At 41.6% G+C, this 22974-nt stretch overlaps 1 protein-coding gene and 1 long non-coding RNA gene across 8 annotated transcripts in view; both read left to right on the top strand.

Moving 5' to 3' along the window:
• Nucleotides 1-4946, top strand: part of PLCB4 (phospholipase C beta 4) — a 478191-nt gene extending 473245 nt beyond the window's left edge. For 5 of the 7 annotated variants that reach the window (XM_040248315.1, XM_040248318.1, XM_040248317.1 and 2 more), the window contains 2 exons: nt 1221-1257; nt 3431-4946. In XM_040248315.1, coding sequence (XP_040104249.1) covers nt 1221-1257; nt 3431-3519 — 126 coding nt within the window. In that variant the 3' untranslated portion in view covers nt 3520-4946. The remainder of the gene's footprint in view (nt 1-1220; nt 1258-3430) is intronic. The other 2 variants (XM_040248319.1, XM_040248320.1) reach the window with 1 other exon arrangement.
• Nucleotides 4947-12087: 7141 nt separating this feature from the next.
• Nucleotides 12088-22217, top strand: LOC120869192. The gene is made up of 3 exons (XR_005722463.1): nt 12088-12099; nt 17488-17492; nt 22091-22217. It is a non-coding gene; the product is annotated as an uncharacterized LOC120869192 (long non-coding RNA).
• The last annotated feature ends 757 nt before the right edge of the window (nt 22218-22974 follow it).

Below are 22974 nucleotides of genomic sequence, written 5' to 3'. Positions count from 1 at the left end.
CTGTGTTAAGCTTTGCTTTATAAATATGGCCCATTCTGTAACAAATTCAATCCCAGATATTTTCTAGTGTACTTTTGGAGGGGGAAATTTACAGATTGAATACCTCTCAATTCAGTTACCACGTGTGGTTCAACACTGTCTTGGCACAGTGCCAAAGATGTGGCAGCTCTATTTCTTCTCTCATATTAGGCAAGGTCTGGAAACTCTTGGAGAGCTCCCCCTATAACCTATTTGGTGGCTGAGTGGTTAAGAATCCACCTGTGATGTAGGAGACCCAGGTTTGATCCCTGGGTCAGGAAGATCCCCTGGAGAAAGGCATGGCAACCCACTCCAGTATTTTTGCTTGGGGAATCCCATGACAGAGGAGGCTGGTGGGCTACAGTCCACTGGGGTCACAAAGAGTCAGACACGACTGAAGCGACTCGATTCAAAATTTCATTGACAGGAAACAGTTTCCTGTCTCCAGACAGTCCCAAACTTGTATAACAATCTCCCAAACTGCTATTGAACCTCAAGACTTTTTTTGTTGTTCATTACTGAGCCAAAAATAAATTAATTTTAACATTCTGCAATAATATCTCCATTTAAAAGTTTCTTACTGCTTCCCTATAACCCTTATCCTATAAATTTTCCTGGTTGCCCCAAAGCAAAGCCTGGAATCATCTACTTCATTAGTTAGTGCTGAGGCACTGGCAGAAACAACTCAGGTTTCAACCTATCTGGGTCCTGATTCTGGATCCTAACCTCCTATGTCATTTCGAATGGCTTTGCCTGCTTGGTTGGCAAGTATTCATTTAAAACTCCAAAGGATGGGGATTTCTTTCCCTACTCTTTCCCGTAGACTTCCCAGCCATACATGAGCTCATCTGTCTTGACATGCACCATTGCAAACAGGAAATGCTCCATTACTGTCATACTCAAGTTTTAAAAGTTGGTTTTGTCATCAGTCCTGTCCTGTAATGAGGAGAGGTGAGGGTCTCACCCCATGAGAGAGCTGCAGTCTGGGCTGAGAGGCATTGGTCGCTTTTGTTCTTTTGTTTCTGTTGAGATCAGCCTGGGGTAAGTTTGTCGCTGATGGTTCTATACATGTTTTATCCTTAGCCTTTTGCTTTTCTGTATATGGTTTTGCATTCATTTTTCAAATTCACTTCAGTATTCATTTATTTTCTTTGTTTTGTATGTATGACTCAATTTTGACATTACTATTTTTGTACAAACAGCTTTTGAAATCCTGTCATGCAGTGTCCCAAACTCAAGGTAGGACTGAAAATTCTGATAAGCAAGATATTGCCTTCCTGCTCAACTGCGCTCGTATTCTCGCTGCTTTGATGACTCACATCTGCTCTTGACTAGTTAAGATCGCAAGGGTTTGATTGAAAAGTTTGACTATTTGATGCTTGGATTTCTGATGTACAATTCAAACTGAAATGCCCAACGTCTTGAGAGAATTATTTCTGATGGCATTTTAGCATCCTTTCCAGTTGCAGACCTAGGAATCTCATGCTGATGAAGACATACCCAGTCACTGGAAAAAGTGATATACGGTGGTCCTTTGGATCAATCACAGCTGAAACTGGGTCACAGAGTCAGATCTTTCACAAACATTAATATGACTGCCATTAATTTTTAAAGCACCCAGTAAAAGTTGATTGGTGGTTTTTAGTTACAGAGAGTTATGGTCTGCATGCAAACACATTATACAGCATCATTGTACAGAGGCTCTTGTCATGCTTTCTGTTAGAACCAGTCTGCCAGGAAACCTAATCACCCCTTATACATATGGTAACCATATAATTTATCATTCAAACAGAATAGCTTTGAAAGTGAAAGGGGACGTTGTTCATAATAGCCAGGACCATAGGCATGAATTGGAACCGTCCTGACAAGCGAGCATGAGTGGTCACCCTGCTCACCTGGCTCTTGGAATCCTCCTGTACTGTTAATATGATCCTTCTCTCTACAACATGTTTGATATTGTCCTTAATGCCAGAGGGAAGGAAGCAGAGGGAATCCTTGATTACTATTTACTGAACATAAAATATTTAATTTCCAGTGCAGATAATATTTCACTGTCATCTCTTATAAATACTGTTTGTGTCATAGTTTCATGTTCGTGTATTTTCTCCATTTCTTCATTTTTCTATTAGAGCATTAGTATGTTTCAGGCATTAAAATAAAAAGATCTGGGGAGTGGGAGCCATCCATCCCAAATGTAAGCAGAAAGTTACTATCTTTGGTGTTTTTATATCCATCCTCACCAAAATGGAATTTAAAGCCACAGTCTAAAAATAACAATAAGAAGGAGATCACTCTGTGGTCTGTGGGTTAAACTAATTTCATAGCAAAACTTCATTTGGTACATTTTGATGCTCATAGTATGATCTGCAGAGTTGACTAAATCCTCCCACCGACCTTCCATTTAGTTGGAATACCTAAGTCGACACGAATAGTAACATCGCAGCTCATCAGGGTCCCCCTCCAAGTTATATCTTTATATATCCATGTTTCCATTTTAAAATGTCCTTTATTTCAAAGTGATGTGTCACTGAAAGAGGACAGGAATGCTTTTTCTCCAAAAGATACATGCATTGGGTTTGAAAAAAAGCACATGGTTGGAAAGTAAAGCTTAAAATGAAACAATTGATTTTTCCCTATATTGCCAGGCAGTGACTTGTCACCAGAACCAGTCCCCATCAGACACCTTTCCACCTCTCAAATCAGCTGGTTGTCTTCTTGACAGCCTTAATTCATGAGGTTCAATTCACTGTAGCTTACTTCCTGGGGTAGACTGTAAAAGCTGAATTGCTCCAGAGAAGTGAGAGCCTGTAAGGAGATTTTTTTGCCCAGTAGCCTTGCAAGAACGCTACGTATGCATGTAACGTTCTGCCCGCAGCATATTCCAACCAATCTAACGTGATAGGCTTCCACCCAAGCTTTCCCATCCGTGAGATTCTTAGACAGTCACTTTTAATTAAATTTCAAGCTATTTGGGAAATAAATTGTACATAAGCAATGCTTATTCTAAAAGTGATCAAATTATCTACACACCATCAAGGCATGTCAGTCTGTGGAAACTAAATCAAACAGTTAGAAATGATGTAATCTACGAGTGACAGGTGTAGCTTCTTTTCCAGTTGTTTTCCTGGTACTGTGTGGACCATTCCTTCTCAGACTTTAACATGCATAAAAATTCCCTGGGGATCTTACTAAAATGCAGACTCTGGGTCAGTAGGGCGGGGGGCGGAGTCCCAGATTCTGCATTTCTCACAAGATCCCAGGCAGTGCTGATGCTGCTGGTCTGTGGACCACACTTTTAAGTATCCAGGACACAGTGACAAGCATCAAATTCAAGGAAAAAGAGAGGTGGGGTTTTGCTGCATGTCTTCAGGAGAGGATTTCAACATGTAAGGTCTTGTTTCTGATGTTACAGGCGAAGGAGATGCAGCAGATGGTGAAGTTGGAAGCCGAGATGGACCGCAGACCAGCAACAGTTGTGTGAAACTCCAGGACACAAACTGAACCCACAGAACCACCACGTCAAAGAGCACTCCCCAGCTTCTGAACACAAATTCCATGGAGGAAAGCCGATGTCTTCTGTGTTTCCTTTTCATGTAGACAAAAGGTCACCTGGAACCACAGAGACTTCCTTCTCTTAAACATTCTGAATACTGAGTTTTCTTGGCCAACCAAAAGTAGTTACAAATCCCCCCAAATTGCAACTCCAGTAAGTCAGAGTTTACCTGTCGATCATACCACTGCAACATGTTTGCCAGAAAATATCATCACAAGTCAATGAGCTTGGTGTTAAAAACTGCTTTGTGATGCGTTAAGACATGTTTGAGCAGCAGCCAGAGTAGCGCATTAGCCATGTCACAGCAAGCACATGCACTGGGGTGGGGGGAGGAAACTGTCTACAGATGAATAGCAGCAGTGGTGGTCTGCTAGACAGCAACTGGGGGATTTTTCTACATGAGTTACCTCATCAGTAAGTGCCATGTCTCCACCATGCCGTATGAAGCTAACTTCCTGTAACAGTCACGGAAATGGTTAGAACAACAGAAAAACAGAACTGTGTCCTTGTGCCAGAACCCGCTGAGCTCACAAGGAGAACTCTCAGGCACGTTTAAGAAGCTGACATCTGACATTGCTTCCTAGGAATTGCTTCTGCTGACCCTAGATTACTACAGCTCCACTCTTACACCATGAAGATTGTGAAGTGGTTATTGGCAACTGTTTGTAAATGTGACCATGTAAAAAGTATTTATGCTCCTAATTCACACTGTCAGAGAGCAAAATCACGTTAAGTATTGCCACATGACAAGATTAGTGAACAGGAATACTACAACTATCTTTGCATGATACACAAGCACCAATTATGACTAATCCGTACACAGTTAACCTAATGCAAATAAATACTGGTTAAGTAACTGTATGGCACAGAATATAATTTGACTCTCGAGACTTTTAGCATAATGAAAAAGTCTATATATATGTGTATATGAACTATGTGGGCATTCTTGATACTTCAAGTTCTAGTTTCAAAAAAAAATACATAACTAATTTAATTTTACACAAAAAATATTTATGCAGATTTTCAGAATTTCATATCAGGAAATAATCTTTTTATGTCTGTTAAATATCAAAACAATTTGCTACAGTGTTACTCTGCATGGTCGTTAAGCCTGTTGTAGTTGTGTTGCAGACAGTGCATGGAAAAGTAACTCCTGGGATGGAGCTGTGCCCCAACGCCCAGAGGAGCGCATGGAAATTGCACTCGAGAACTAATCAGATCACTGATTTAGGGCACCAACCACCAACCGGATTGTTGTATATGCTTGTACAGATTGATTCTGTGTGTTCCTCTGAGTAAAACAGAGAATTATGTTACCATCAATACTGAAATTAAACTTCCAACTTCTCTAATAAAAAAATGAAAACACATCCAACATCTGTCAGAGTGTTTGCTCATCAGGATGCCTTCCCGTGTACTTTTTCTGTTTCCTAAATAATCTCTTCGTTGTTCTTAGAGGGGGGTTTATGCCTGCCCCCAACACATTTTTCTCCTGACATAAAAAGACTGTTTGACTGGTTGACTCCCAATGTAAAGTACTTGTTTTTCCTTTTTCTCACATTTGCCATTTGAACTGGCTTCTTTTGAAATTCTCTGGTTACAGATTGCCTTATTTGTAAGACAGTAGAGTTTGAGTAAATATTTTTCCACACTAACATCTCATGAAAAATTATGGCTGTTATTATGGTACAACTGGATGGCCAGTTTTGAAAGATTTCAAATGGTTCTCTCTCACCAAATCAAATAGCTCCCTCTCAGCACTCAGCTGAGCTCACTGTTCTGTAGCACCTGACTGAATCCATCACTCACCCCCCTCTGCTCTGCTCCTGAAAGATTACTCCCACTTTTCCCATTTTTCTCATCATTTCTTCTCTGGCTTTTCATCCTCCTACACTGCCATAAATATTTCCATCTTCCAGCTTCAATCCAGAGCCAGTTTTCTCTCTGACCAGCTTTACTTTCATCATTTGAGATATCTTACTCCCAGAAGAGGACTTCCCACGTGGTGCTAGTGGTAAAGAGTCTGCCTGCCAGCACAGGAGGTGTACCTGAGAGCTGCTGGTTCAATGCCTGAAGTGGGAAGATCCCTTGGAGAAGGGGACAGCAACCCACTCCAGCATTCTTGCCTGGAGAATCCCATGGACAGAGGAGCCTGGTGGGTTATAGTCCATGGTGTTGCCAACAGTCAGACATAACTGAAATGACTTAGGCACACATGCGCTCCCAAAAGAATCCACTGTAATAGGAATAAACGTACACAGAGTTCAAGTACAACAAAAAGATGGGTTTACTTTCAATTGTAAGCTCATGTTGCACTCAGATCCTACGTTCTCATTTATTTATAAAGGACAAAACATCTTGGCAATTACAGTTACTCAGTCTCTTCAAACTTAAAAAGACAAACACTTATTTCAGAGGTATATTCAGTTACTGAGTCTCCCAGTTAGTCAGTCTCCCAGTTAGAGTTCCCTCCCCTTAAGGAAGTCTCCCTGCTTCTCTTCCAAGATGGCTTCTGGGTGCAAAGGGAAGCTCACGTGTCCTCCTGGCAGTGGGAAGGAGCCTCTGGTTACCCCTACTGTGTGGTCCTAACTGCCCTGGACCTCAGTCCTGCAAGGTGGATCCTTTCATTCTAGTGTCTCAGGGCCTCTGCTCAAAACAGTTTCACCCTGGACTCAGTTTTTCTCCAGTTTTCTTGTGGGACACACAGAAAGTCTGGATTTGGGAGCAGGCGGGGGACAGAGGTCCTAGCTCAGATCATCCGTGCAGATGCCTCCGCTGGCCATTTGTTAGCTGCTAGTGCCATGTTGCTCCATGGCAGGTTGCTTAAGGAGGCTTGCCAGTTTCTAAATCTATGCCCCAAGAAGCAAGTTTATAGTGAAGATACCACATCCTGCTTCTCAGTCCCTCAGGACTGTTGGTTCCAATCTGGGGATCAAGACACTTGCCTCAATTCTTACCTTGCTCCCTCCTATTAGCCCTGAAAGGATATTCAACTGTACATACATGACTGATTGGAATGCCCAAATAGCCTGCCAGCCTTCTCTGTCCATGGGATTTTCCAGGCAAGAACACTAGAGTAGGTTGCCATTTCTTTCTCCAGGGGATCCTCCCAACCCAGGTATTGAACCCAGGTCTCACACAATGTAGGCAGACTCTACCATCTGAGCCACCAGGGAAGCTGTATGTTGGACTGTACTTCTTCCCTAAGTAGACAGTTCTACCCCTTTGGGTAAGGGATAAAAGGCTTCATGGAAAATAAACCAGATGGACAAGATAGAGAAACCCATTAGTAAGTGCAGTATTTCATCAAATCCAGTTCAGTTCAGTCGCTCAGTCGTGTCCAACTCTTTGTGACCCCAAGGACTGCAGCACACCAGGCCTCCCTGTCCATCACCAACTCCCGGAATTTACTCAAACTCTTGTCCATTGAGTGGGTGATGATATTCAACCATCTCATCCTCTGTCATCCCCTTCTCCTCCCACCATCAGTCTTTCCCAGCATCAGGGTCTTTTCCAATGAGTCAGTTCTTCACATCAGGTGGCCAAAGTATTGGAGTTTCAGCTTCAGCATCAGTCCTTCCAATGAATATTCAGTACTGATTTCCTTTAGGATGGACTGGTTGGATCTCCTTGCAGTCCAAGGGACTCCCAAGAGTCTTCTCCAACACCACAGTTCAAAAGCATCAATTCATCCAGATTTAAAATTTAGAATTTATATCTTCTTGGGGAATAGAATTTATTTTACTATGAAGGGGTCATCTATTAATTCTATGACTCTCTTTTGGTGACTGTTTAATAAAGCTTACTCTATCATTTACGGAGAAGGCAATGGCAACCCACTTCAGTACTCTCGCCTGGAAAATCCCATAGACAGAGGAGCCTAGTAGGCTACAGTCCATGGGGTCATGAAGAGTCGGACACAACTGAGCGACTTCACTTTCACTTTTCACTTTCACTTTTCACTTTCTTGCATTGGAGAAGGAAAAGGCTACCCACTCCAGTGTTCTTGCCTGGAGAATCCCAGGGACAGAGGAGCCTGGTGGGCTGCCATTGATGGGGTCACACACAGTTGGACATGACTGAAGCGACTTAGCAGCAGCAGCACTCTATCATTTTTTTAAAAAAGCATCAATTCTTCAGTGCTCAGCTTTTTTTCCAACTCACATCCATACATGACCACTGGAAAAACCAAAGCCTTGACTACATGGACCTTTGTTGGCAAACTAATGTCTCTGCTTTTTAATATGCTGTCTGCTGCTGCTGCTGCTAAGTCACTTCAGTCATGTCCGACTCTGCGATCCCATAGACGGCAGCCCACCAGGCTCCCCTGTCCCTGGGGTTCCCCAGGCAAGAACACTGGAGTGGGTTGCCATTTCCTTCTCCAACACATGAAAGTGAAAACTGAAAGTGAAGTTGCCCAGTCCTGTCTGACTCTTCACAACCCCATGGACTGCACCCCACCAGGGTCCTCCATCCATCGGATTTTCCAGGCAAGAGTACTGGAGTAGGGTGCCATTGCCTTCTCCAATATGCTGTTTAGGTTGGTCATAACTTTTCTTCCAGGTAGTAAGCATCTTTCAATTTCATGGCTGAAGTCACCATCTGCAGTGATTTTGGAGCCCTGAAAAATAAAGTCAGCCACTGTTTCCACTGTTTCCCCATCTATTTGCCATGAAGTGATGGGACCAGATGCCATGATCTTAGTTTTCTGAATGTTGAGCTTTAAGCCAACTTTTTCACTCTTCTTCACTTTCATCAAAAGGCCCTTTAGTTCTTCTTCACTTTCTGCCTTAAGGGTGGTACAATCTGCATATTTGAGGTTATTTATATTTCTCCCCGCAGTCTTGATTCCAGCTTGTACTTCTTCCAGCCCAGCGTTTCTCATGATGTACTCTGCATAGAAGTTAAATAAGCAGGGTGACAATATACAGCCTTGACGTACTCCTTTCCCAATTTGGACCCAGTCTGTTGTTCCATGTCCAGTTCTAACTGTTGCTTCCTGACCTGCATACAGATTTCTCAAGAGGCAGATGGTCTGGTATTCCCATCTCTTGAAGGATTTTCCACAGTTTGTTGTGATCCACACAGTCAAAGGCTTTAGCATAGTCAATAAAGCAGAAGTAGATGTTTTTCTGGAACTCTTGCTTTTTCAATGATCCAGCAGATAGTGTCAATTCGATCTCTGGTTCCTCTGCCTTTTCTAAAACCAGCTTGAACATCTGGAAGTTCACGGTTCACATACTGTTGAAGCCTGGCTTGGAGAATTTTGAGCATTACTTTACTAGCCTGTGAGATGAGTGCAATTGTGTAATAGTTTAAGCGTTCTTTGGCATTGCCTTACTAAGACGCCATTAATTATAACATGCACCATTATTTTATGCATTCCAAAGAATGAAAGCATGGTGCCAGTTAGACTATGACACACCCACCACCCAGTGGTTATGACACATCTCAATTTCAGCGATGTTAAAATGTGGATAAATATGTGCATCTTGGAATCCATGAAATACACAGTATTTCAAAAATACCATTCAAGCTACCCAAACACCAAGGGAGGGCTTAATGGGGGAGGGCTAATTTTTAATGATAGAGCACAAGAGAAACAGAAAACCTAAAATAAGGAACACATGCTATTAAGTTTGAAATTTAGTGTTGAGCCTCCTGGGTTCATCATCAATTCAAAGAATGCATTTTCCTTTAGCTATTTCACTCAGTCACATGTTTTCAGTTTCTACTTCTCTTCATATAATTCTGAGATCCATAACTTGAGCCTTGACCTTACTTTTCCTAAGCACTGGTACTTCTAAGAGATTTTCAGTTAAACAAATGGCCCAAGTGCACATTGTATGTAATTGATCAAAAAATCAAGACACTTCCTCTATCTGTCCCCCTTGTTTAACAGTCTGTAACAGATGCTAAACCCCAGGGCCATCTTGTATCTGCACCATCTCATTTGCTTCCACACCCAATCTGTTGATAAAACCCATGACTTCTACCTTGTCTTGGAATTTCCCTTCTCCCTGACAACTCTTCTCATTTCAGCACTCAGAATTTTAGTAACTTCCTATTGAATTTCTTTTCCCCTCAAATCCCTTCTACATCTAGATTAATCTCCCCAAATGGCAGCTCTGATCATATTACTCTTTGGCTTGTAAAGCCTGAATTCCTATCTATTACCTAAAGAATATCATTGAAATTATCAATATCAGCATTTAGTTTTGGTTCAAGTTTGCCTCTTCCCCTAGCCAATCTGAGTTATCACTATTCTATGTTCACACATGTGGCATGCATCTGTTTATTTATGTATTTGGCTGTGCCAGGTCTTAGTTGCAGCACACAGGATCTAGTTCCCTGACCAGGGATGTGACCCGGGACCTCTGCACTGGAAGCATGGAGTCAGCCACTCGACCACCAGGGAAGTCCCACATAGCACATATTGTTTTCAGTATGCCACATGATAACGTTCTTTGCTGTTGTTCAGTTGCTCAGTCATGTCCAGCTGTCTGCGACCCCATGGACGGCAGCATGCCAGGCTTCCCTATCCTTCACCATCTCCAGGAGCTTGCTCAAACTCATGCCTATTGAGTCACTGATGCCATCCAACCATCTCATCCTCTGTTGTCCCCTTCGCCTCCCACCTTCAATCATTCCCAACATCAGGGTCTTTTCCAATGAATCAGCTCTTTGCATCAGGTGGCCAAAGTATTGGAGTTTCAGCTTCAGCATCAGTCCTTCCAATGAATATTCAAAACTGATTTCCTTTAGGATTGACTGGTTTGATCTCCTTACAGTCCAAGAGTCTTCTCCAACACCTCAGGTCAAAAACGTCAGTTCTTTGGCACTCACCCTTCTTTGTGGTCAAATGGTCACATCCATACATGACTACTAGAAAAATCATAGGTTTGAATAGACAGACCTTTGTTGGCAAAGTAATGTCTCTGCTTTTTAATATGCTGTCTAGGTTGGTCATAACTTTCCTTCCAGGAGTAAGCGTCTTTTAATTTCATGGCTGCAATCACCATCTGCAGTGATTTCAGAGCGCAAAAAAATAAAGTCAGCCACTGTTTCCCCTGTTTCCCCATCTATTTGCCATGAAATGATGGCACCGGATGCCATGATCTTAGTTATCTGAATGTTGAGATTTAAGCCAACTTTTTCACTCTCCTCCACTTTCATCAAGAGGCTCTTTAGTTCTTCTTCACTTTCTGCCATAAGGGTGGTGTCATCTGCATATCTGAGGTTATTGATATTTCTCCCGGCAATCTTGATTCCAGCTTGTGTATCATCCAGACCAACATTTCTCATGATGTACTCTACATATAAGTTAAATAAGCAGGGTGACAATGTATAGCCTTGACGTACTCCTTATCCTATTTGGAATCAGTCTATTGTTCCAGGTCTAGTTCTAACTGTTGCTTCCTGACCTGCATACAGGTTTCTCAAGAGGCAGGTCAGGTGGTCTGGTATTCCCATCTCTTTAAGAATTTTCCACAGTTTATTGTGATCTACACAGTCAAAGGCTTTGGCATAGTTAATAAAGCAGAAATAGATGTTTTTCTGGAACTCTCTTGCTTTTTCGATGATCCAGTGAATGTTGGCAATTTGATCTCTGGTTCCTCTGCCTTTTCTCTGATTTCCAGTTTGAACATCTGGTAGTTCACTGTTCACATATCGCTGAAGCCTGGCTTCAAGAATTTTGAGCATTATTTTACTAGCCTGTGAGATGAGTGCAATTGTGTGGTAGTTTGAGCATTCTTTGGAATTGCCTTTCTTTGGGATGAAAACTGACTTTTTCCAGTCCTCTGGCCACTGCTGAGCTTCCCAAATTGGCTGACATATTGAGTGCAGCACTTTCGAGCATCATCCTTTAGGATCTGAAATAGCTCAACTGGAATTCCATCACCTCTACTAGCTTTATTCGTAGCTTTATTCCTAAGGCCCACTTGACTTCACATTCCAGGATGTCTGGCTCTAGCTGAGTGATTACACCATTGTGATTATCTGGATTGTGAAGATCTTTTTTGTATACTTCTGCTGTGTATTCTTGCCACCTCTTCTTAATATCTTCTGCTTCAGTTAGTTCCATACCATTTCTGTTCCTTATTGTGCCCATCTTTGCATGAAATGTTCCCTTGGCATCTCTAATTTTCTTGAAGAGATATCTAGTCTTTCCTGTTCTATTGTTTTCCTCTATTTCATTGCATTGATCTCTGAGGAAGGCTTTCTTATCTCTCCTTGCTAATCTTTGGAACTCTGCATTCAAATGGGTTTATCTTTCCTTTTCTCCTTTGCTTTTTGCTTCTCTTCTTTTCAGGGCTATTTCTAAGGCCTCCTCAGACAGCCATTTTTCTTTTTTGCATTTCTTTTTCTTGGGGATGATCTTGATCCCTGTCTCCTGTACAATGTCATGAACCTCTGTCCATAGTTCATCAGGCACACTGTCTATCAGATCTAGTCCCTTAAATCTATTTCTCACTTCTACTGTGTAGTCATAAGGAATTTGATTTAGGTCATACCTGAATGGTCTAGTGGTTTTCCCTACTGTCTTCAATTTCAGTCTGAATTTGGCAATAACGAGTTCATGATCAGAGCCACAGTCAGCTCCCAGTCTTGTTTTTGCTGACTGTATAGAGCTTCTCCATCTTTGGCTGCAAAGAATATAATCAATCTGGTTTTGGTGCTGACCATCTGGTGATGTCCACGTGTAGAGTCTTTTCTTGTGTGGTTGGAAGAGGGTGTTTGCTATGACCAGTGCACTCTCTTTGCTGGGGAGCAGCTGTGAAGAGATACCCCACGTCCAAGGTAAGAGAAACCCAAGTAAGATGGTAGGTGTTGCGAGAGGGCATCAAAGGGCAGACACACTGAAACTGTAATCACAGAAAACTAGCCAATCTGATCACACAGACCACAGCTTGTCTAACTCAGTGAAACTGAGCCATGCCATATGGGGCCACCCAAGACGTGTGGGTCATAGTGGAGAGGTCTGACAGAATGTGGTTCACTGGAGAAGGGAATGGCAAACCATTCTTGCCTTGAGAACCCCATGAACAATATGAAAAGGCAAAAAGATAGGATACTTAAAGAGGAACTCCCCAGGTCAGTAGATGCCCAATATGCCACTGGAGATCAGTGGAGAAATAACTCCAGAAAGAATGAAGGGATGGAGTCAAAGCAAAAACAACACCCAGTTGTGGATGTGACTGGTGATAGAGGCAAGGTCCGATGCTGTAAAGAGTAATATTGCATAGGAACCTGGAATGTTAGCTCCATGAATCAAGGCAAATTGGAAGTTGTCAAACAGGAGATGGCAAGAGTGAACATCGACATTCTAGGAATCAGCAAACTAAGATGGACTGGAATGGGTGAATTTAACTCAGATGACCATTATATCTACTACTGTGGACAGGAATCCCTTAGAAGAAATAGAGTAGCCATAATAGTCAACAAAAGAGTCTGAAATGCAGTACTAGGGTGCAGTCTCAAAAACGATAGAATAATCTCTGTTCATCTCCAAGGCAAACCATTCAATATCACAGCAATCCAAATCTATGCCCTGACCAGTAACGCTGAAGAAGCTGAACAGTTCTATGAAGACCTACAAGACCTTTTAGAACTAACACCCCCAAAAGATGTCCTTTTCATTATAGGGGACCAGAATGCAAAAGTAGGAAGTCAAGAAATACCTGGAGTAACAGGCAAATTTGGCCTTGGAGTATAGAATGAAGCAGGGCAAAGGCAGAGAACGCACTCGTCATTGCATATCTAATCCTTAAACCAACCTCCTAAAATGCTGCCTCTAAAGCTTCCTTCATTCCCCCAAGCAAGAACTCATCTGCCTTTCTAAATTTATCCATTTATATTTTTAAAAGTTATTTAAGCATATGACTTTTCCACCAGCTCAGACTAGTTTCTTTTCAGAATAAACAAATAATTTTGTTTATTTGCTTTGCAAAGAACAAGTAGTCAACTATCAAATGACCATTTAAGTTGTTTTCTGTGACATAGAATGTGTGGCTTCTTATGCAGTGTCTTTGAATGAAATGCTAAAGTAAATTTATTTCCTAATTTCAAGAAAAACAATTTTCCTCAACTCTTATTGTTAGTATTTTTCAAAACAATAGAACTATCATAATGGCTAACAGGCAATATGATTCCATCAGGTGTGATTGTGAAAAGGGAAAACTGAATAATTTTAATTTTGAGGCATCTCTGATTCTCTTAGAGATGGCTCATTCCAAGCCCTCAATAGCTTCTCTTTTGTCACCACATGTGAAAGTTTAGTAGAAGACCACTCTTCTCTACAACTTTCCCTCGATGCTTAGCATTTAACAGAATCCCAAGCACAACTTTAATAACTGCATCTTTAATGTCATCATAAATCCTCAGTAGCGCCTCTGGGATGAATTTTTATGAGCCATCTTCTTTAATAACGTACCATGTAAAACGTTCTGCTCCATAGGTTAGAATAATGCAAAAATATTATGAAGGGAGTGGGGAGATGTTAAAAATAGCAGCATCATTGCTTTTACATTAAAAGAAAAAAATAGGTGGTAGCACTTTAGTCAATAAACAAAGCAATGAATGCCTCTTTCTCGCCTCTCCTCTCGTTACTTCCTTGGAAATTCCAGGCGAGATATTGTCTCCAAGCTACTTCATCCTGGACCTTTCTGAGTCTTTGAAGTCTCCACCAAGATAAAATTTGGAAAATTTTTACTCACAACATGACCCAATAACTTTAGGTGAGTCAAATGTACTGAAAGCATAACAAGGGAGATTAAAAAAAAAATTGACCCTTGGTTGTGAACTTTGACGTCATATCACTTGAATGACGAAATGTTACACTGGTTCATCAAAGTACAATTTATATATTTAATTTTCTCACACATTTTTACACTCTACCTTTGGTTTTTCCTTAGAAAACCTGGGTGTTTGTGCCAGAGTGTGGGGCTCATGCTGCAGCATATTGAGCTCTGTAGACAACAATGCTATATCATGAATTTGTCTGTACCTAGACTGCCACACAGACGGTTGTAGTGAACACATCCTCAGCATTGAACTAACTGTACTCATCGATCAAATATTTATTAGGAGCCCCCATAGTCCTCTGTACTCTCAGCTTGTTTTTAACTAGTAACATATATACTTTTATTTTTAATTATCTGTAACGGCAGTTACCCCTCATCCAAGGTAAGGAGCAGTGGCTGTGCTTTGCTGGAGCAGCCGTGAAGAGATACCCCACGACCAAGGTAAGAGAAACCCATTTAAGATGGTAGGTGTTGCAAGAGGGCATCAGAGGGCAGACACACTGAAACCATACTCACAGAAAACTAGTCAATCTAATCACACTAGGACCACAGCCTTGTCTAACTCAATGAAACCAACCCATGCCTGTGGGGCAACCCAAGACAGGCGGGTCATGGTGGAGAGGTCTGACAGAATGTGGTTCACCGGAGAAGTGAATGGCAAGCCACTTCAGTATTCTTGCCTTGAGAACCCCATGAACAGTAGGAAAAGGCAAAATGATAGATTACCAAAAGAGGAACTCCCCAGGTCACTAGGTGTCCAAGATGCTACTGGAGATCAGTGCAGAAATAATTCCAGAAAGAATGTAGGGATGGAGTCAAAGCAAAAACAATACACAGTTGTGGATATGACTGGTGATAGAAGCAAGGTCTGATGCTGTAAAGAGCAATATTGCATAGGAACCTGGAATGTCAGGTCCACGAATCAAGGCAAATTGGAAGTGGTCAAACAAGAGATGGCAAGGGTAAACATCGAAATTCTAGGAATCAACGAACTAAAATGGACTGGAATGGGTGAATTTAATTCAGATGACAATTATATCTACTACTGCGGGCAGGAATCCCTCAGAAGAAACGGAGTAGCCATCATGGTCAACAAAAGAGTCTGAAATGCAGTACTTGGATGCAATCTCAAAAACGACAGAATGATCTCTGTTCGTCTCCAAGGCAAACCACTCAATATCACAGTTATCCAAGTCTATGCCCCAACCAGTAACACTGAAGAAACTGAAGTTGAACAGTTTTATGAAGACCTACAAGACCTTTTAGAACTAACACCCAAAAGAGATGTCCTTTTCATTATAGGGGACTGGAATGCAAAAGTAGGAAATCAAGAAACACCTGGAGTAACAGGCAAATTTGGCCTTGGAATATGGAATGAAGCAGGGCAAAGACTAATAGAGTTTTGCCAAGAAAATGCACTGGTCATAGCAAACACCCTCCTCCAACAACACAAGAGAAGACTCTACACATGGACATCACCAGATGGCCAACACCAAAATCAGATTGATTATATTCTTTGCAGCCAAAGATGGAGAAGCTCTATACAGGTAACAAAAACAAGACCAGGAGCTGACTGTTGCTCAGCTCATGAACTCCTTATTACCAAATTCAGACTCAAATTTAAGAAAGTAGGGAAAACCACTAGACCATTCAGGTATGACCTAAATCAAATCCCTTATGATTATACAGTGGAAGTGGGAAATAGATTTAAGGGCCTAGACCTGATAGACAGAGTGCCTGATGAACTATGGACAGAGGTTCATGACATTGTACAGGAGACAGGGATCAAGACCAGCCCCATGGAAAAGAAATGCAAAAAAGCAAAATGGCTGTCTGGGGAGGCCTTACAAATAGCGGTGAAAAGAAGAGAGGTGAAAAGCAAAGGAGAAAAGGAAAGATATAAGCATCTGAATGCAGAGTTCCAAAGAATAGCAAGAAGCGATAAGAAAGCCTTCCTCAGCGATCAGTGCAAAGAAATAGAAGAAAACAACAGAATGGGAAATACTAGAGATCTCTTCAAGAAAATTAGAGATACCAAGGGGACATTTCATGCAAAGATGGGCTCAATAAAGGACAGAAATGGTATGGACTTAACAGAAGCAGAAGATATTAAGAAGAGGTGGCAAAAATACACGGAAGAACTCTACAAAAAAGATCTTCATGACCCAGATAATCATGATGATGTGATCACTAATCTAGAGCCAGACATCTTGGAAAGTGAAGTCAAGTGGGCCTTAGAAAGCATCACTACGAACAAAGCTAGTGGAGGTGATGGCATTCCAGTTGAGCTGTTTCAAATCCTGAAAGATGATGCTGTGAAAGTGCTGCACTCAATATGCCAGCAAATTTGGACAACTCAGCAGTGGCCACAGGACTGGAAAAGGTCAGTTTTCATTCCAGTTCCAAAGAAAGGCAATGCCAAAGAATGCTCAAACTACCGCACAATTGCACTCATCTCACATGCTAGTAAAGTAATGCTCAAAATTCTGCAAGCCAGGCTTCAGCAATACATGAACCGTGAACTCCCTGATGTTCAAGCTGGTTTTAGCAAAGGCAGAGGAACCAGAGATCAAATTGCCAACATCCGCTGGATCATGGAAAAAGCAAGAGAGTTCCAGAAAAACATCTATTTCTGCTTTCTTGACTATGCCAAAGCCTTTGACTATGTGGATCACAACAAACTGTGGAAAATTCTGAAAGAGATGGGAATACCAGACCACCTGACCTGCCTCTTGAGAAATCTGTATGCAGGTCAGGAAGCAACAGTTAGAGCTGGACATGGAACAACAGACTGGTTCCAAATACGAAAAGGAGTACGTCAAGGCTGTATATTGTCACCCTGCTTATTTAACTTATATGCAGAGTACATCATGAGAAACGCTCGACTGGAAGAAACACAAACTGGAATCAAGATTGCCGGGAGAAATATCAATAACCTCAGATATGCAGATGACACCACCCTTATGGCAGAGAGTGAAGAGGATCTAAAAAGCCTCTTGATGAAAATGAAAGAGGAGAGTGAAAAAGTTGGCTTAAAGCTCAACATTCAGAAAATGAAGATCATGGCATCCAGTCCCATCACTTCACGGCAATTAGATGGGGAAATACTAGAAAGCGTGTCAGACTTTATTTTGGGGGCTCCAAAATCACTGCAGATGGTGACTGCAGCCGTGAAATTAAAAGATGCTTACTCCTTGGAAGAAAAGTTATGACCAACCTAAATAGTATATTCAAAAGCAGAGACATTACTTTGCCGACTAAGGTCCGTCTAGGCAAGGCTATGGTTTTTCCAGTGGTCATGTATGGATGTGAGAGTTGGACTGTGAAGAAGGCTGAGCACCGAAGAATTGATGCTTTTGAACTGTGGTGTTGGAGAAGAATCTTGAGAGTCCCTTGGACTGCAAGGAGATCCAACCAGTCCATTCTGAAGGAGATCAACCCTGGGATTTCTTTGGAAGGAATGATGCTAAAGCTGAAGCTCCAGTACTTTGGCCACCTCATGCGAAGAGTTGACTCATTGGAAAAGACTCTGATGCTGGGAGGGATTGAGGGCAGGAGGAGAAGGGGACGACAGAGGATGAGATGGCTGGATGGCATCACGGACTCGATGGACGTGAGTCTGAGTGAAATCCGGGAAGTGGTGATGGACAGGGAGGCCTGGCGCTGCGATTCACAGGGTCGCAAAGAGTCGGACACGACTGAGTGACTGAACTGAACTGAACTGCAGTTTTAGGCTGTGCCAGTATGACAGATAGGTGGAATGCATTAATGGCCCCAATTTTTCATGCCTTCCTGTATCCATGTCCTTTGGTAGCACCCTGCTGCACCATTTCTAGGCTTGGTCAAGTAACTTGCTTTTTCTTTGGGATGGCAGCAAACTTGATGAAGCAAAGGCACATTTTTGTTTCTTCCTTTGGATCTCTGCCATGCCATGAGAACAAGCACAGGCTCATCCTGCTGGTGGTGGGAAGTTCAGTCATCTCTCCCAGCTTACCAGCCAACGACTGATGGGTGACCAGCCAAGACTCTCCCAAACTAGTAGAACTACCTGGCAAACCTACAAACTCATCAGAAATAGCATTGGGTTAGCCAAAAGTTTCGTTAGGGTTTTTACCCAATCTAACGTGAAAGTGAAAGTTGCTCAGTCATGTCCGACTCTTTGAGATCCCATAGACTATAGTACACCAGGCTCCCCTACCCATGGAATTCTTCAGGCAAGAATCCTGGAGTGGGTTGCCATGCCCTTCTCCAGGGATCTTCCCAACCCAGGGATGGAACACAGGTCTCCCACATTGCAGGCAGATTCTTTACTGTTTGAGCTACTCAGGAATTTGCCTATTCCCAACCTAATAAATGAGTGTTATTTTGAATCATCAAGTTTTCAGTTGGTTTATTGTGTGGCAGTAGTTGATATGTTCAAGTCTTAAGCATATGAAGATGATAAGTGTCATCCCATAACCCCAGAGACTACACATAAAAAAAAAAGAAGTCACTGGAATCACTAGTGTGAGGTTTCTCTTCCACTGAATGATCCCAACTACTAGGTTGCCATGTTTCTTGTCTCTTGTATGTCATTGTGTCAGGGTCCACTTTTTTTTGGTAAGCTTCTGAGGGTCTGTTTGCTGATACTTTCAACTTTGCCATTTGATAAACACCTCTTCTTCTTTTACTTCCCCTTTGTTTTTTCCTGGTGGCTCAGTGGTAAAGAATTCACCAGCCAAGCAGGAGATACATTTTTGATCCAGAGGTCAGGAAGATCCCCTGGAGAAAGAAATGGCAACCCACACCAGCATTCTTGCCTGGAAAATCCCATGGACAGAGAAGCTTGGTGGGCTGCAGTCCATGAGGTCACAAAAGAGCTGGATATGATTGATAGATTAAACGAGAACAGCCTTTTTTTTTCTCATTTTTTTGTTGCTTGTTTTTAAACCTTTTTCCTTCCTTTGGGCTCTTTGGTAAATAAAATTATTTCATGTAACAGCCTTAGCTACTAATAGTCATTAGCTGTTTTTAATTACTTTGTTTGAGTTATAGATCTTAAAGTTTCCAGAAAATTGGAAAACATTCAGGTAAATGGGGGATTACTTTACTACATCACTTTGTCCAATCATGTAAAATAAAAGAAAGAGGTTTTTTATTTAGTAGTCCAACAATGCAAGTGTATAGTATTGGAAAGCTACATGGATTTTTAAAGTAACATTTTTAAAAGAAAAATATAGAGAAATATAGAAAAATATGTTGTTGTTCATTCACTAAGTCACGTCAGATTCTTTACAACCCCACGGACTGCAGCATGCCAGGATTCCGTGTCCTTCACTGTCTCCCAGAATTTGCTCAGATTCCTGTCCATTGAGTCAGTGACACTATCTAACCATCTCATCCTTTGTCTTCCTCTTCTCCTTTTGCCATCAATCTCCCAGCATCCCAGTCTTTTCCCAGGCCTTTTCTAATGATTCAAGTCTTATATTTTAATAAGAAATTATATTTTAATAGGAAAAATTAATGTATGTTAAATGATATATACTGAAATAAAATTAAACAAGTAAAAATAGTTTATATGACTTGAAAATCTGTTTAGATAAACATCTGCCTGCTCATCTTATGTTTCAGTGATTCCACTCCAAGAGAAATGAGTACATGTGTTCACCAAAAACTCTGTTCTTCACTCACAGTAGTAAAAACACTAGAAACAGTTCAAATGCACAGTGATAGAATGGATCAATAAAATATGGCATTTCCAGTGCTCAATGGAACACACAAAAGTGCTTACCTTTTGAGTCCTTGTATATGAAAGTCAAGAAGAGATAATCCTAATCCTAATCCTATGTTCCCTCTATAGGAGCCTTCTGGAATGATGGGAATTGTCTCTAGAACTAGTTCTCAAAGTGCACACCAAGGACCTCTTTGTGGACCAGTGTGTTCCCAAGAGCCTTTCAGAGTGTCTGCCAGATCATCTTGTGTCAGACCCATCTGCTGGAAACCAAACTTTCTTAATATACTTCAGTGAAAACAGCAAATCACAACGGATTGAATGAAGGAAAAGATGCCTCAGATGACTTTAGGAAATCAGACATTAGATTTGCAACATTAAACAATGTCACTCTTTCCACCTGTATTTATAAAACACAGTTTTTATTAAAATATTATATTTTAATAATATATTAGTTATATCTTAATGTATGATGGGTTTATTACTTTTGAATTTCCTGTTTCCATTTCTAATATTGTAATATCGACATTTAATTCACATAAATAAAATTTCTTTGAGTTTCTTAAAAATGTAATAGTGTAAAGGGTTCTGAGACCAAATGGTAAAGTTGAATCTTATGTTTATAGTATTTAGCAATCTTTCTCATATGTTACAGGCAAATCAGGAACATTATCACCATTGTACAGATGGTGACATTATTGAATCCAGGGTCACAAAACCACACAATGGAAGGAATAAAATACATTTATTTCCCAGTCTCCAAATTCCTCTTCCTTACTGAACCACCACCCCATAACAAAGATTATCTTTATACCTGAAAGCCATGATCACAATACCACCTGACATTTTACAATTACAATTAACAAAGCACTGTCACAGACATAATGTCATTTAATTGTCATGGCAACCTATTAGTGTGGGTTTTATCATCTTTTCCTTCAAATGAGAAAATGATTGAGTGAGTCCCACAGCATAGTGCATAGCACAATAAAAAACAAATAATAGGCTTTCTGTTCTGGTGCTACTATAAATTGATTTATATATGCAAGCACATGAGGTGCTATGGGAAAAACACAAAGGATATTATCCCTGCCCTAGAAGGATATATTTGTTGATAATATATCAAAATTAAACTTGATAAATCCAAGAAACCCAGGGCATTCCTAACATTAATTAGATTTAATTCACATAATACCAATCAAAAAAGAATTCAGCTGGATTAAAAAATCTAAACAGGATTTTTCTTTTGAAAGTCTAGCCTACAAACTAGAAAACTACACCACATTGGCCAAATGCAGTATGCTACCTGATTTTGTATATGAAAGCTAAGACTGCTTTTATATTTCTAAGGTGTGGGGGAGGAAATGAAAGAAAATCATTTTTGACTTGTAAAAATTACATGAAATTCAAATTTCCATGTCCATGCATAAGTTGTATTGGAAGGCAGCCATACGTGTCAATTTATGTGTGACCTGTGGCCGCTCTTGTGCTACACACAACAGCAGTGTAAAACAGAAACTGCATACCCCACCAAGGGTACAATAGTTACCATTGTCTCCTTGACAGAGAGTTTGCCAGCCCTTGATCCCGCCCTATTTGATCAAAGTAAGCAAGGGAAAGGGGATGGAGGTCCCCCAGAGTGGAGGAGCAGAGCGGGTAAAAACCAATCTGTCTAGATTTTGGAGAAGAGAAGAAATAAAGGCCACTTGGAGCCCTTTAAGAACAGGCTTTCAGGAACCCAGGGTCCGTGCAGTAGCAGAACCTCAGGTAAGAGGGCTGCCCAACTGCTTTCCAAGCCTTTCTAGACAGAAAGGAGCAGCCTCGAGAGAAGACCGGCTTGCACCTGGAGCCCGGTCCCCGCTGGCCGAGACCAGCTGCTGAGCACGGGGAGAACAGTGGGCGCCTCCCCTACCTGCCAGCCCTCTCTGTGTCTCTGTTTGATCCGAAAGAAGGCCAAGGTGGCAACTAAGTGATGCTGGACGTGCTGATGTGCGTTCTTCAAAGAGGAGACCTGGGACTTCCCTGGTGGTCCAGTGGTTAAAAGTCTGCTTTGCGATGCAGGGGACCCGGCTTCCATCCCCGGTCGGGAAACTGAGATCCCACATCCCACGGAGAAACTAAGCCGACGCGCCACAACCACTCAGCCCCATGCCCCACAGCTAGTCTGAGTACCACAGGGAAAGATCCTTCAAGGGCTACTCACCTTCAGCTTTCTCCTCTTGCTGGGTGAGAGTAGTTTTTGTTTTGTTTTGTTTTGTTTTTGAGTTTTTACTACCTTTGTTTATATTTTTTAAAATTTATTTTAATTGGAGGCTAATTAAATAATGCGGTGGTTTTGCCGTACATTGACATGAATCAGCCATGGGTGCACATGTGTCCCCATCCTAAACGCCCCTCCCACCTCCCTCCCCACCCCATCCCTCAGGGTCATCCCGGTGCACCGGCCCTGAATGCCCTGTCTCTCGTGCATCAAACCTGGAGAATAGTTTCTAAGGGAAGTATTTCCTCACCCTTCCAGCCTGTCCTTTGTAGGCTGAACAAGTTCCAAGGCCAGAGAAATCCCTTAGGAAAAAGCCACAGATCCCTGAGGCAGGAAGCATGACTACCACATGTCCTAAGTTGGAGGAGGGCATTCAGATTAGATATGTTTTCATTTTAAGAAATGAAGAAATGGTACTTCCAGCTGCCAGTGTGCCACATGCCCATGTATGTGTCTTAACTTCACTTTGAGACAAAAACGTCCTCAACATCATGCAAAAAGATGAGTCTTGACCTTTGCTTAATGGATTAGTTAAGAAAAAACATTAAGGTTTTGCTCTCTCTTTTCTCTTTCACTGCCTGTATTCTGGTATGGAAGCTATTGCTGAGAAACGTAAATGACAATGATA

This window comes from Oryx dammah, unplaced genomic scaffold (genome assembly GCF_014754425.2).
Source record: "Oryx dammah isolate SB20612 unplaced genomic scaffold, SCBI_Odam_1.1 HiC_scaffold_10, whole genome shotgun sequence".
In the NCBI taxonomy this organism is placed as follows: domain Eukaryota; kingdom Metazoa; phylum Chordata; class Mammalia; order Artiodactyla; family Bovidae; genus Oryx; species Oryx dammah.
Note: the sequence above shows the minus strand (reverse complement) of the source record. Positions and strands in the feature narration are given on the sequence as shown.